At 45.2% G+C, this 11,550-nt stretch overlaps 1 protein-coding gene across 1 annotated transcript; it reads right to left on the reverse strand.

Moving 5' to 3' along the window:
• Positions 1-1,698: 1,698 nt before the first annotated feature.
• LOC132481720 (ferritin heavy chain-like) lies at positions 1,699-2,337 on the reverse strand. Its single transcript, XM_060086537.1, has one exon. The coding sequence runs from the start codon at positions 2,335-2,337 to the stop codon at positions 1,699-1,701; it is 639 nt and encodes a 212-aa protein (XP_059942520.1).
• Between the last annotated feature and the right edge of the window lie 9,213 nt (positions 2,338-11,550).

Consider the following 11,550-nt stretch of genomic DNA (forward strand, 5'->3'; position numbering starts at 1 on the left):
GAAGACAGGGTAATAGGCTCACGCCTCTCCACATCGAGAAGGGAGAAAGCAGAGACCACACTGAGAGTAAGAACAGGCTGATTTTGAGAGGAACTCTGAGCAGACACAGGTGGCCACGGTCTGGAATGAGGCAGTGGTCTGAGTGGGACCAGCAGCTCTCTAGGTGTTCCAGCGTCTCATCCCATCCTCTGAGTGTTGGCTGCTCTGGGTTTGGGGCTGCCTGTGCCATGATCTCTCTACTTCCTTTCTGGTGAGCTCACCTACTCCATGACCTCAACCCATCTATGTATATTGTATAGGCTAATATGTCCCACATGTATTTTTCCAAACCTGACATCCCCCTGAGCTCCAGATTCGTTTTTCTGGCTACCTGCATGACAGTTCCTCTTGGGTATCTAATAGGCATCTCAGATTCTACATGACACGCCTTCCCAGCCCCTCGAGTCCCCCTGCAGACACCCCCAGATTAATAAATAGCACGACCATCAGCCAGGGTGTTCAAATCCAAACTTGAGGCTAGATTATTTTCGTCATTTCCCGTTCCTCACCTCTGGTCCATAAAGCAGATCCTGTAGACTCATCCAGTTCATCTGAAATATGTCTGCATCTCTTCATTTCCTGTACCAGCACCGCAGTGCAAGCCCCCATTGTCTCTCTGGGCTGCTACAGTGATCTCTTAACTGGTCTTTCAGCTTCAACTGTCCTCATCCTCTACATTCTTCAAAGCAGCCAGAGTCAGAGTAACTTGGCTTCACCTTCAGAGAGCTTTATTCTACTTGATATTCAATATCACAAATGGACCTTCAGCCTGGACCTTATATTTTTCAGTCCTTCTATTGAGGTAATTTGGGGTTTGGGGTACCATGTTACCTTAATGGAAGAAAGAGTACAGTAAAAACACCTACATTTGCACGTGTTGTAAGGGCAGTCTGCCTGTCCAGCATGGTGACTAGGGAGTCACCCCTATGTTTGTGTGCAGGCCAGCCTGAGGCTCAGTTACCATTATCACTGTTGCTCAGGGTGAGCTTGTGAAAGAGGGACCCTGCCAAGCTGGCTTCTGGGGTCTCCATCTTGCTTCCCAGAATCAACAAACACTAACATTTACATATTGTAGTGAACTCAGAGTTTTCAGGTAAAGTTAAAAGACCCTTTATTTTAATCCCTGTCCCATCCCATTCCTCCAGGAGCAACGCTACTGTGAATTTTATACCGTGTTTTTATACTCCTGCTATTCGCAGGCACCCGCATTCAGCAGGGCCTCACCTCACCACCCCCCATATACCCACATTGTTTATAAGGGGAAGATGGATTTTGCACTCAGGGCCCCATGGAATGCCTTCTCCCTCCCTCTGTGGAGATCCTGAGCTGCATGTGGGTGGGGCATGGGTGGGTGGAGAGCCTCCTGGATACCTGTTTTACAAAGTGAGCAATTTGCACACAGGAACCAAGGAGAGACCGTTATTTCTTTAGGAACCAAATAACTTTATTGGAAGAAACGGAAAAAGTGGAAGAAAAAAACTTAAGTGATAACGTAAAGTCCAGGAAAAGAGAGTCCTGCACTTGTTGCAAAAAACAAACAAAAAACACCCCAAAAACTTAAGCGAACTTCTTCTGTAAGGGCAGTATTGCCGTCAGCATGGCACGCATGGTGACCAGGGCTCTGGTCACCCCGTGGCTCTGGGGAGGTCCAGTCCAGGCTCAGTTCTTGTCGCTGTCGCCCAGGGTGAGCTTGTCAAAGAGGGACTCTGCCAGGTCGACATCCGGGGCCTCCATCATGCTCAGGGTGGTGACATGACCCTCCAGCTCTCTGATGAACGCCACCTGCTGGCTGAGGTAGTGAGTTGCCAGGAAGTGGCGCAGGTGGGGGTCGCTCTTGTCGGTGGCCAGCTGGTGCAGGTGGAGCAGGCTCTGGTTCACGCGGTTCTCCAGGGACAAGGCGTACTTCATGGCCTTGAGGCCGCTCTTCCAGTTGTCACTGACTGGCTTCCTGATGTCTTGGAAGTTGAGGCGGCCCCCGCGCTGGTTCTGCAGGCGCATCAGGCCCTGGGCCCGCCCGCTGTGCTCGTGGGAGCGGCGCAGGAAGAACCGGGTGAAGTTCTTCAAGGACACCTCGTCGCGGTCAAGGTAAAAGGCCACGGACAGGCACACAAAGGAGGCGTGGAGCTCCAGGGTGAAATGGCTGTTGACGGCGGCCTCGCAGTCGGGGTGGTAGTTCTGGCGCACCTGCGAGGACGGCGCTTGCTTCACGGTGGACGGGACGGGAATCGTGGCGGGCGTGAAGGCCAAGGTGAAGGTGAAGCCGCGGGGCCTGCAGTCGCTGCCTCGGAGCGTTCCCATGTGGTCGAAGAGGGCGGCCGCTCTGGGACAGACCGGAAATGGGGTCCGTTAGGGGAGGTAGGCGGTGGGCTTGCGGTTCTGTTACCGGAAGTGGTTGCGTGGGGTGGGCGGGGCACGGACGCTGCACCCACGTTCCCTCACAGCCTGCGTGAGGCAGGGTGACTTTGACCTGCGCACCTGGTATCTATTAAGTTTTTAACTTTGCAAAAATATTTCAGTTTCCAAGGACTTTCTCTTGTTCTCTAATTGCGCCCTCTTATAGCACCGTGTTCTCATTTTATAAACCCATTGTCTTCCTTAAAATTCTGAGAATATGAATTTGTAATTTTTGGTACTATTCTCTTCCGTTTCCTGTGTTATAGTTGTTTTTTTCTCCAGAAATAGTCCTGTTTGTTCATCATGATCTTCTCTTTGACTTTCCTCAAATATCTGGCAAACATTTGTCCATTCGTATCTGGGAGTAAAGGAGTCATGTGATCAGCCAAGGTAACTAGCATGGATCTGATCTACAGTTGGGACGCCCATTTCATAAGAGTCTTCTCCTCTGAATGGAGGGGCTCAGTGTGTCAGTTAGGGAGTCTTTTCTATTCGGGGTACATGGTGTGGAGCTTGTAGGTAAGATAGGGAGCATCCCAAGTGCCAATAAGCTTGGCATTTTCTGACATTAGAAGACTTTCGTGTATCTCTTCTGTAATAGATTGTGTCGTTCTGTTTTGTTTCTTCCTCTTCTGCTGAGCGGGTCTGTGGTTATCTGAAACCTGCTCTCGTATGGGTTCCCTTCCTGAGCCTTAGAATGACATAAGGAGACTATCACCCCATCGCCTGCACCACCACTGTGCACTGGATCTTGGTCAGAACAAAAAATAAGAATGTACTGTCTTAGGCCAGCAAGACTTGGGATATTTGTGACAGAAGTTAGCCTACCCTGACTAGTTCCCCAAAGGAAGTTCTGGATGACTACAGGTTATAAGCCGTTGTAAGCTTATAGCATTTCCTCTTGGTGCAAATGCAGATCCCAAAGTTAAACAGTCTAGATAGAGCCGAATCATCATGCTCTTATTTCTTTTGCTAAATTCACCAATAATATATATCAGTCCTGCTCCCTTTTTCCCTCATAGAGAGCGGAATGAAAAATCCCTCAAAGACCCATGAAGCACAAGGAGTAAGTTTTTCCATTTCCCTCAGTGCTGGGGAACAAACCCAGGCTGGTCCTCAGGTGCCCGGCCTTAAGCCGACAACAGGAGGCATAAGGGGTGGGACTGGGACTGGCTGACCCCTGAACCAGTCAGCTGTGGTGAGGGAGATGTGGGTCACGTAGGAACGGGGGCGCCCCCGGAACCACATAACTGGAGGATGTGTTTGTGTGGGGCAGCTCCCCCGAAGAGGAGGATACTGGTCCAGAGCTGGCAGCGGAGCTAGGGAGATGGTCCAGGGATTGTCCCAGTTAGCCGTCCGTGTTGGAGTGTGAGGGCTGTAGACTGGAGGGAGTCCCAGACCTGTGTGTGTCTCCTCCACCACACAGCACGCCGGGCGCTTAGCACCTCATTTGCTGAGCAGTTTCTCGCCTTTGGAAAAGAGGAGAGAGAGAGAAAGGAGCAACAACAGTGGGCTCAGAAAGGCCTGGAACAACCAGTTTGAGACATCTGTGGGGGTGGAAAATGGCTTCAGCTCCCAAACGCGGCCTCTGGAGTCCCTGGGGCAGGGTTGCCTGGCAGTGCTCTCCATGAAGGCCAGGGTTCGGGAGCCTGGCCGCAGTGAGCACCAGTTAACCAATGGGACCAGGGCGCCAGTCCCAGTGAAAGATTTGATGAGTCCTCACCAGACCCTGTGATTCCCTGCCTTCTCACTAATCCCTGCCTTTCCGTGAGGGAGGATTGTTTTTATCATCTCCCACACGAGGAAACTGAAGTCTGTGATATAAACTTCTTGTGCAAGACGATGTGGAAACTGGAGTAAAGTCAGATCTGACTCTCAGCTACACCCCTAGTGACCTCAGTCAATGAAATGGGGTATACACAGGACACTGTGTCATGTGGTTTCTTGAGGCCTCTCCCAGGTTTACATAATGAGAGAACAAAGAGGTGCGGACAGACAGCTGTTCTGATTCTGTAGCAGCTCAGTTACCCCCTGCCCCCCTTCTCGGCACAGTCCTGACCTTCAGCGAGGCCAGCTTTCCCGTACCCAGCCATACAGGACAGTCTCTTCTTGCTCAGCTTCTACTAGGAAAGAAGCTTAAGTAAATTTTTAAAAATGTATGAAGGACCACAGTTTGAGATGGAACAAAACTTTTCCTCAGCAGGCCGCCAAGCCCCTGAGCACGGCCGGGACGAGGGCGTTGAAGCTGGGCATCACTCCTGTCCTGTGCCTCCTGGCCAACCCCTCCAGCTGGGTTGTTCGTGATTTACATACTGCTGGTCTCATGGATAGGTGACATTTCCTCTTCAGTTTGTGATCTCTCATCCTCTTTCAATGGGGGTCATCAATATTTCATCCTAGGGTTAGAACAGAGACCTGGGTTGCCTTTCCACATAGACTACAATCAGTTTTCTAGAGAATTATTGAGCACCTCTCTCCCAAACTCCTGTCCCTTGGTCGATTCTCCACATAACCATTGACACGTGTGTATGCTTTTTTCCACCAGAGTGTACTTTGTGAGGTCTTATGAAGATCACCACCCATCTCCCTCTTTCCACAGTGTGATGCACGTAAATCCGCCAAAATTGCTCACTGGTTCTGTGTATCTGTTTGGCGTAACTAAACCACACTTCTCCAATGTGGACCCGAATTCTTCACACCTGATTTTTTAATCCGGGGGCGGGGAGGGGTAGGGCTGAGAGGTCAGAAAAACACCCATGTTGTGCATTCAGTGGCCAGCAGTGGACTCAGACCCATTTCTTATAGAAACGAGCACAAAGAGCAGTGGGGATCATCACTGGTCCTCAGTGCTTTCCTGACTGTTATTTTATGATTGAGCACGTGTTGTTCAAAAATCCAATACCTCAGTTGTACTTCTTAATCCCGAAGGAGTTCTAATGATTCCTCTGTCCCATGAGGCCAGAGACTGTGACTCCCTTGTGGAGCCTTCTAGTCTAGCTGTGGTCCTGTGATTACTGACTGCTTCTCAGATGCTCCGTTTGACCCAAGGAGGGGTGAGAAAGAACCGCTACAGGAGGAAGGTAAACAACACAAGTCTTGGGGGTGGGCTCAGCCTCTCAGTAGTGACGCTATTGTCCAGAAATGCCTGGGGCCCTCACCTGGGCCATACTGCTTGAGGCAGCCCTCACAGACATTTCCCCTTTGGGAGCCAGTACTGTGATTGGACCCGCCCCCCCCACCACCACCTTGCGGTTCGTATTATGATTGCAAGACGCACTTCAGTGACAACCATCAGGGAACTTTGAAAAAAAATCATGGTTTATAACTCACAGGCCCTGGAGGACACATGGCACGCGTGGAGCCACACAGCGAGGCCATGGGTAAAACGAGAGTACGTGTGCAGGCCTGGGGTCCTTTATTGGGGTCTAGCATGGGATGCCTGGGTTTTCCCAGGTTCAGTCTTTATTGGTGAATTTAAAACATGAGCGGGAATGAAAATGCCAGAAGGGAAAAGCAAGTGGTCAGATGGTCAGTTCCCTAAGTGGACCAGAGATCTCCAAAACGAAGCTTCTGGGGCGGGGCCGCCTGGCTCTTCCTCTAGTCCTGTAGCTGGCAGTGTGTTTATTCAAGATAGCTGTCTTTGATGTGGGTGCCTAGGCAATCCGAAGCTTAAGGTCAGGCACTTGCATTACAAAAACAAAACAAAAGAAAACCCAACTGTCTGGTGCTTACACTATATTTACATAAAGATGCCCTATCTTATTGTACATCCTCCAGGGCAAGGATTGGTTACAAAAATGGCTGAGGGAGCAAGAGTGTCCTTCACATGCATAAGTCTGCTCTATGGTTTTTCTTCCAGTTTTTCTGAGAAATAATTGACGTGTAGCGCTGATAAGGTTGTGATGTACAGCATAATTGTTTGACTTACATGGATCATGGAGTGAGTACCAGTATGAGTTAGCATGAATCATGTCATATAGATACAAGGAAAAAAAAATGTTTTTCCTCGTGATGAGAACACTTAGGATTTACTCTTAACAACTTTCATGTATACTATACAGCAGTGTTAATTATATTCATCATGTTGTATATTACATCCCCAGTACTTATTTATCTCAAAGCTGGAAGTTTTCACTTTGTGACCGTCTTCATCCAATTTCCTCTCCCCACATGCCCCACCTCTGGTAACCAGAAATCTAATCTCTTTTTCTGTGAGTTATTTTGTTTTGATTCCATATATAGGTAAGATTATACAGTATTTGTCTTTCTCTGACTGATTTCACTTAGCACAAGGCCCTCAAGGTCTATTCATGTTGTCACAAATGGCAGGATTTCCTCCTTCTTTATGGCTGAAGAATATTGCGTTGTATATATGTATCCCATGTCTTTGTCCATCTACAGATGAAAGGATAACATTTAGGTTGTTTCCATGTCTTGGCTATTGCAAATAATGCTGCTCTGAACATGGGGTGTGGGGTAGGGACAGATATCTCTTCAACATAGTGTTTTCACTTCCTTCTGATGTATTCCCAGAAGTGGAATTGCTGGATCATGTGGTTGTTAATTTTTTTGAGGACTCTCCATACTGTTTTCCATAGTGGCTGTAGCAATTCGTAATTTCACCATCAGTGCATAAGGGTTCCCTTTACTCCACATGCCTGGTGGCATTCCTTATCTCTTGTCTTTTTGATGCTAGCCATTCTAACAGGTGGGAGGTGATAGCGCATGTGGTTTTGATTTGCATTGCCCTAATGCTGTTGAACATGTTTTCACGTACCTGTTGGTCATTCATGTATCTTCTTTGTCAAAACGTCTATTCCAGTCCCTTGCCCATTTTTTAGTTGGATTGTTTGTATGCTATTGAGTTGTATGGGTTCTTTACATATTTTGGATATTAACCCCATATCAGATGTTTGGTTTGCCAGTATTCTTTCCCATTCCATAGGTTGTCTTTTCATTTTGTTGGTTGTTTCTATTGCTCAGCAGCTTTTCAGTTTGATGTAATCCCACTTATTTATTTATTTTTTAAATTTTGTTTGCTTGCGCTTTAAGTGTCATGTACAAAAAATTCATTGCCAATACCCATGTTAAGGAGCTTTTTTCCTACGTTTACTTGTAGTAGTTTTATGGTTTCTGGGTTTACATTAAAGCCTTTAATCTATTTCCAGTTAATTTTTGTGAGTGGTATAAGATAGGGGTGTAATTTCATTCTTTTACACGTGAAGATCCACTTTTCCCAGCCACGTTTATTGACGAGACTGTCTTTTCTCCACTGAGTATTGTTGCCTCCCTTGTCAAATATTACTTGACCATATGTATTTGGGTTTATTTCTGGGTTCTTGATTCTGTTTCAGTGGTCGAGGTGTCTCTTTTTATGCCAGCACCGTAGTGTATTGATGACAGTAGCTTTACAACATAGCTTGAATTCAGGAAGTGTGATGCCTCCTGGTTTGTTCTTTTTCAGGATTGCTTTGACTATTCAGGGTCCTTTTTGGGTCCATCTGAATGTTAGGATTGTTGCTTCTATTTCTGTAAAAACTGCCATTGGACTCTTGGTATGGATTGCATTAAATCTATGGATGGCCTTGGGTATTATGGAAAGTTTAACAATATTAATTCTTCCGATCTATGAACAAGGAGTCTCTTTCCATTTATTTATGTCATCTTTGATTTTGTTCATCAATGTCTCATAGTTTTCAGTGTAGAGATCTTTTGCCTGCTCCGGCTGTATTTTTTCCTAAGTATTTTATTGTTTTTGATGCTCTTGTAAGTGGGATCATTTTCTTTGCTTCATTTTCAGATAATTCTTTGTTAGTGTATAGAGACGCTACTGAGTTTTGCATGTTAAATTTGAATCCTACAACTTTATGGAATTGATTGATTAGATGGTAAGTTTTTTGGTGGAGTCTTTAGGAATTTTTTTAGATATAAAATCATGTCATCTGCAAATAGAGACAGTTTTACTTTTTCCTTTAAAATTTGGATGCATTTTATTTGTTTTCCTTGCCTGATTGCCCTGGCGAAACCATCCAGTACTATGTTGAATAAAAGCGGTGAGAGTGGACACCCTTGTCTTATTTCTAATCTTAGAGGAAAGCTTTCAACCTTTCAACCTTTATTCTTATTATTAGCTGTTAGCTTGTCAACATTATGACCGTGTTATATATTGTTATTAAGTTGAGGTAAATTCTTTCAGTACCTACTGTGTTAAGAGTTTTTTGTTTTTTAATCATGAACAGATGTTGAATTTCATCAAATGCTATTTCTGCATCTATTGAGTTGATCATATGATTTTTATTTTTCATTCTATTAATGTGAGGTATCACACTGATTAATGTGGATGTGTTGCAACATGCCTACCTCTCAAGATAAATCCCACTTGATCATGGTGAATGGTCTTTGTAATGTGCTGCTGAGTTGAGTTTGATAGTATTTTATTGAGAATTTTGAATCTATATTTATCAGGTATATTGGCCTGTAATTTTCTTTATTGGTGGTGTCCTTTTCTGGCTTTGGTACAAGGGTGATGTTGGCCTCGTAAAATGAGCTTGAGAGTGTTTCCTCCTCCTCTCTGATTTTTTTTTGGAAAAATATTGGCATTCATATTTTTTGGGAAATATTGGCATTAATTTTTTATTTTTAAAAATTTTATTGGAGTATAGTTGATTTACAATGTTGTGTTAATTTCAGGTGTACAGCAAAGTGATTCAGTTATACATGTACAGACACGTATTCTTTTTCAAATTCTTTTCCCATTTAGGTTATTGCAGAATACTGAGTAGAGTTCCCTGTGCTATACAGTAGGTCCTTGTTGCTTATCTTTTTAAAATATAGTAGTGTGCACGTATGTGACCGTCAAACTCCCAGTTTATCCCTGAGCCCCACCTTTCCCCTTTGGTAACAACAGGCTTGTGTTCTAGGTCTGTGAGTCTATTTCTGCTTTATGCATAAGTTCATTTGTATCTTTTTTTTAGATTCCGCATATAAGCGATATCATATGATATTTGTCTTTCTCTGTCTGACTTACTTCACTATGGAAGTAAGTATGAAGTATGATAATCCCCAGGTTCACCCATGTTGCTGCAAGTGGCATTATTTTGTTCTTTTTTTGTTTGTTTTTTGAAGATGTTGGGGGTAGGAGTTTACTAACTTATTTATTTATTTTTGCTGTGTTGGGTCTTCGTTTCTGTGCCAGGGCTTTCTCTAGTTGTGGCAAGCGGGGGCCACTCTTCATCGTGGAGCGCGGGCCTCTCACTATCGTGGCCTCTCTTGTTGTGGAGCAAGGCTCCAGACGCGCAGGCTCAGTAGTTGTGGCTCACGGGCCTAGTTGCTCCGCGGCATGTGGGATCCTCCCAGACCAGGGCTCGAACCCGCGTCCCCTGCATTAGCAGGCAGATTCTCAACCACTGCGCCACCAGGGAAGCCCCTATTTCATTCTTTTTAATGGCTGAGTAGTATTCCATCGTAGATGTATGTACCACATCTTCCTTATCCATTCATCTGCTGATGTACATTTAGGTTGTTTCCATGTCTTGGCTATTGTAAATAGTGCCACAGTGAACTTTGGGGTGCATGTATCCTTTTGAACCATGACTAACTTTACTGTTGTGTTTGGGTTCCTTATTCTTTTTTGTGTGTGTATCTATTGCAGATTTTCAGTTTGTGGTTACCATGAGGTTTTGACATAGCAGTCTATATACAAATAGGTTGTTTTATGTTGCCGGTCTTTGAATTTCAAATGCATTTCCAATATCCTGCATTTGTACTCTCCCGTTCTCACGATTGCTGGTTTTGATATCATGCTTGTGTGTGGATGATTTCCTACCTTTACTTTATGTTTACCTTTACCGGTGAGCTTTCCCATTCGTAGTTTTCTTGATTCTAGTTGTGGCCTTTTCTTCTCCTCCTAGAGAAGTTCCTTTCGGATTTCTTGTCAAGCTGGTTTTGTGGTGCTGAATTCTCTTAGCATTTGCTTGTCTGTAAAGCTTTTGATTTCTCTGTCGAATATGAACGAGAGCCTTGCTGGGTAGAGTATTCTTGGCTGCAGGTTTTCCCCTTTTATCACTTTAAATGTATTGTGCCACTCGTTTCTGGCCTGCAGGGTTTCTGCTGAAAAATCAGCAGATAACTTTATGGGGATCCCCTTGTATGTTATTTGTTGCTCTTCTCTTGTTGCTTTTAATGTTTTTTCTTTGTATTTACTTTTTGTCAGTTTGATTAACGTCTCTCAGCATGCTCCTCCGTGTGCTTATCTTGCATGGGACTCCCTGCGCTTCCTGGGCTTGAGTGAGTGTTTCCTTTCTCATGTTAGGAAAGTTTTGGGCTATATTCTCTTCAAATATTTTCTCAGCCCCTTTGTCTCTCTATCCTCCTTCTGGGACCCCTGTAATGGAAATGTTGGTGTGTTTAGTGTTGTCCCCGAGGTCTCTGAGAGTGTCCTCATTTCTTTTCATTCTTTTTCTTTATTCTGTTCTATGGCAGTGCTTTCCACCATTCTGTCTTCAAGCTCACTTATTCGTTCTTCTGCCTCAATTATTCTGCTACCGATTTCTTCTAATGTGGTTTTCTTTGTAGTTATTGTGCTCTTCGTCTCTGTTGGTTTGTTCTTTAAATCTTCTAGTTCTTTGTTAAACATCTCTTGTATCTTCTCGATCTGTGCCTCCATTCTTTCTCCGAGACCTTGCATCGTCTTTGCTGTCATTACTCTAAATTCTTTTTCAGATAGGTTGCCTATCTCCACTTCATTTAGTTGTTATTGTGGGTTTTATCTCGTTCCTTCATCTTCAACATATTTCTCTGCTGTCTCACTTGCTCTGACTTTCTGTATTTGTGGTCTCCTTTCTGCTGGCTGCAGGATCATAGCTCCTCTTGCATCTGATGTCTGCCCCCTGGTGGGTGAGGTTGGTCCCGAGGCTTGTGCAGGCGTCCTGGCTGGGGGGGACTGGTGCCTCCCCATTGGTAGGTGGAGCTTTTCCCTCTGGTGTGCAGGGCCGTGTCAAGGGGTGTGTTTTGAGGTGGCCGTGAGCTCAGGACAGCTTTAGGCAGCCTGTCTGCTGATGGGCAGGGTTGTGTTCCTGTGCTGCTGGTTGTTTGGCCTGAGGCGTTCCAGCACTGTAG

This window comes from Mesoplodon densirostris, chromosome X (assembly GCF_025265405.1).
Source record: "Mesoplodon densirostris isolate mMesDen1 chromosome X, mMesDen1 primary haplotype, whole genome shotgun sequence".
Classification (NCBI taxonomy): domain Eukaryota; kingdom Metazoa; phylum Chordata; class Mammalia; order Artiodactyla; family Ziphiidae; genus Mesoplodon; species Mesoplodon densirostris.

Bases quoted from the DNA above. Each gene is read 5' to 3' on its own strand.
- LOC132481720 (XM_060086537.1), bottom strand. From the start codon at position 2,337: ATGGGAACGCTCCGAGGCAGCGACTGCAGGCCCCGCGGCTTCACCTTC.